Here is a 2,574-nt window from a genome sequence, read left to right on the forward strand (position 1 = left end):
CGGCTTCAGTGCCGGGTTGGGAGGGGGGAGGGAAACAGCGAGGGGGGCCCTGGCTTCAGTGCCGGGTTGGGGGGGGAGAGGAGCTGAGGGGGAGAGGCAATGGGGGGAGACGGAGGGGGGTGGAGGACAGGGGGGAACCAGCAGGATGGGGGGGGTACTTACCTCCTCCTGCTGCTTCCTCCTCTGCCTCCCTCCACCACCCCCCCGCGAGTATCGCGGGTCCCCCCTTGTAATGTATAAATGCTGGAGGAAAAAAACATCAGACAGTGTATGGAAGTGCACACAGGCATGTACAAAATGTAGTCTCGGTGTGCAGCTGCAGGAGGAAAAGGCTTATTCAGTACTGGAAAGGGACTGGAAATAAAGCGGCTAGTTTTACACTACCTTTATATGATGCAACCACATTTGGAATACTGCAAAGGGTTCTGATCATCTTGCCTCACAGAGTGCAGAAAAATATAGAAAATGACAATCAAAACTATCAAGGCACTGAAAAATCTTCTCTACAAGGAAAGAGTCTGGGGCTTTTCATTTTAGAAAAAATGATGACTAAGGAGATGGGGAACAGGACAGAAGTTTATAAAATTATGCATGGCGGGGCATGTCTCTTGAAATCTTTGTCCCACTTCCATAATACTAAGGGTTAGAAAATGAAGGTTGTACAAACCTCTTTGTACACAACACACTGTATAGAATTCACAGTTACAAGTAGGAGACAAGAACAGATCTATCAACAGCTATTAGTTATGATTAGAATTGGCATGCTGGCCAATTAATTGTTCAGATATTTTCAGCTGATGGCTTCCTAGTTGACCATGGTCCAATATTCCAAGAGTCAATAATACCTTTATGTAGGTGGCAGCTCATCCTTTTCTAAAATTTCACACGGGGCTTCTACTAACCTGTTTTAGCTCTTAAGTTAGGGGGCAACTCAAGCTGTTGTTTTTGTCTCAGTATAACAAAGAGCCATCATGCTAGGACAAAGACCAAGAAAGGTGGCACTTTGAGGGAATTACCATTTTGTAATCACGACAGAAGGAATTGCAACACATGGATGCCTTAACAGGTTAGGTGGGATGCTTTGATACTCACCTGCATTTATAGAGCTGAGCGTTCTGATCAGTAAGGAAAAAGTAGTGTCCGTTCCATGCCTTGGTGTCCTTCTCCAGCATCACATGAGTAATGGATGTGTTGTAGCGCACCTGGAGGTCTTGCAAGGAAGCAAAGTCTCTCAGGTAGCGCACCATGGCATCGGCGTTAGGGAAGTAGTCAGGGGAGTAATGTCGGAAAAGAAGCCTACTGTCATGGCTGAGTAGTGAGTTCCAGTCGTGGCGAAGGTTGAACTCACGGTTGGCTTTGCCTGTGTAGCGCTTGTTGATGCTGATAAGCTTGCGATGGCGGGGATACAAGGCAAAGAAATGTCCTGGTATGTGGCTACGTTCAAAGACCACATAGTCCCGGCCTGCACGTTGGAGAAAATAGGCCATCTGCAATCCTGAGGGGCCAGCCCCAATGATGCAATAGTCATGGTGCGGAGACACTGGACGGTCATCTGCCCAAGCAGAGACCAAAGAGAATGCAAAGGTTAGCAGAAGGTCTTGCACACACCTGGAGGCAGATGGCAGCATGGCGGGGGCAAACCAGTCAAATCTGTTCATTGCAAAACCTAAAGACAAGGCACTTGGAAGAGCCAAAAAGGCAGAAGTCAAATCAATCCACTGAGAACTCCAGCGGTGGCTTCACTGGCACTAGCCTCTCTGGGCACATCATGCAGGCAACTCTGTCTCTTTCATCTTCTCCAGGGTTGATGTATAGCCAGATCTTGCCAAACCTACCCCTGGAAAACATCAAGAAGGATATCTATTAAAAGGACAGGATATTTTTTTCTCTAGGACGGTTAGTGATCCTGTGCTGGTATGAATGCCATGATTTGTGTGTGTCTTTAGTTATATAGTGAAGCTAAAGGGATCAGGCAAATGTCCCATCTAAGGAATTACTTGGCCCTGTGGCTCTATCCCATTGCAAAGCTCTGTGGCCCTAGCAACTTGAGAAAGCTTTACCTCTTTGCCTCTATTTTGTCTTTTCTTTGCTTCCCAATTTCCACCACTGCTATGGCTTCTATTTGCAGATCTTCTATAGGAATGCATTTGGGAGGCAGAGCACAAACCTTCTACTCTTGAGTGACAGGTGCCAACTCTTGCATAGGGCAAACATGTTACAAAATGAGTGGGCATTCTCCCTGTACTTGTGGCATGCTCTGCAGTGGCTTTACTACTACACATTGTTTTCTGACTGTGTGCCTTTTTGGTGAATCTAGCGCTTTCATTTATGGCCTAGTCGTCTGGCAGATGCATGCAACGTGCCTGCTAGTTTCGCAATGAGTGAAGTGGGAACCTTGGCACCACTTCTGCTTCCACACAACAGTTCCCCAGCCCTTAATTCCATTGCTTCTCTCCCCAGCATTTCAGTAGATTTCCCTCCCATTGTTCTTTCACAGCTGCCATTCACAGGCTGAATTTTCTTCCTTTGGCATACTTCAGCTAGACACCCTTCTTTACCTTCCCTTTAGACCAT

The 2,574-nt window shown here is 46.9% G+C and overlaps 1 protein-coding gene across 1 annotated transcript in view; it reads right to left on the reverse strand.

Moving 5' to 3' along the window:
- FOXRED2 (FAD-dependent oxidoreductase domain containing 2) overlaps positions 1–1,826 on the reverse strand; it is an 18,500-nt gene extending 16,674 nt beyond the window's left edge. The window contains exon 1 of the mRNA XM_015410194.1: positions 1,093–1,826. Coding sequence (XP_015265680.1) covers positions 1,093–1,658 — 566 coding nt within the window. The 5' untranslated portion in view covers positions 1,659–1,826. The remainder of the gene's footprint in view (positions 1–1,092) is intronic.
- Between the last annotated feature and the right edge of the window lie 748 nt (positions 1,827–2,574).

The sequence above is a fragment of the Gekko japonicus genome, unplaced genomic scaffold, assembly GCF_001447785.1.
Source record: "Gekko japonicus isolate JY-2015 unplaced genomic scaffold, Gekko_japonicus_V1.1 scaffold933, whole genome shotgun sequence".
NCBI lineage: Eukaryota > Metazoa > Chordata > Lepidosauria > Squamata > Gekkonidae > Gekko > Gekko japonicus.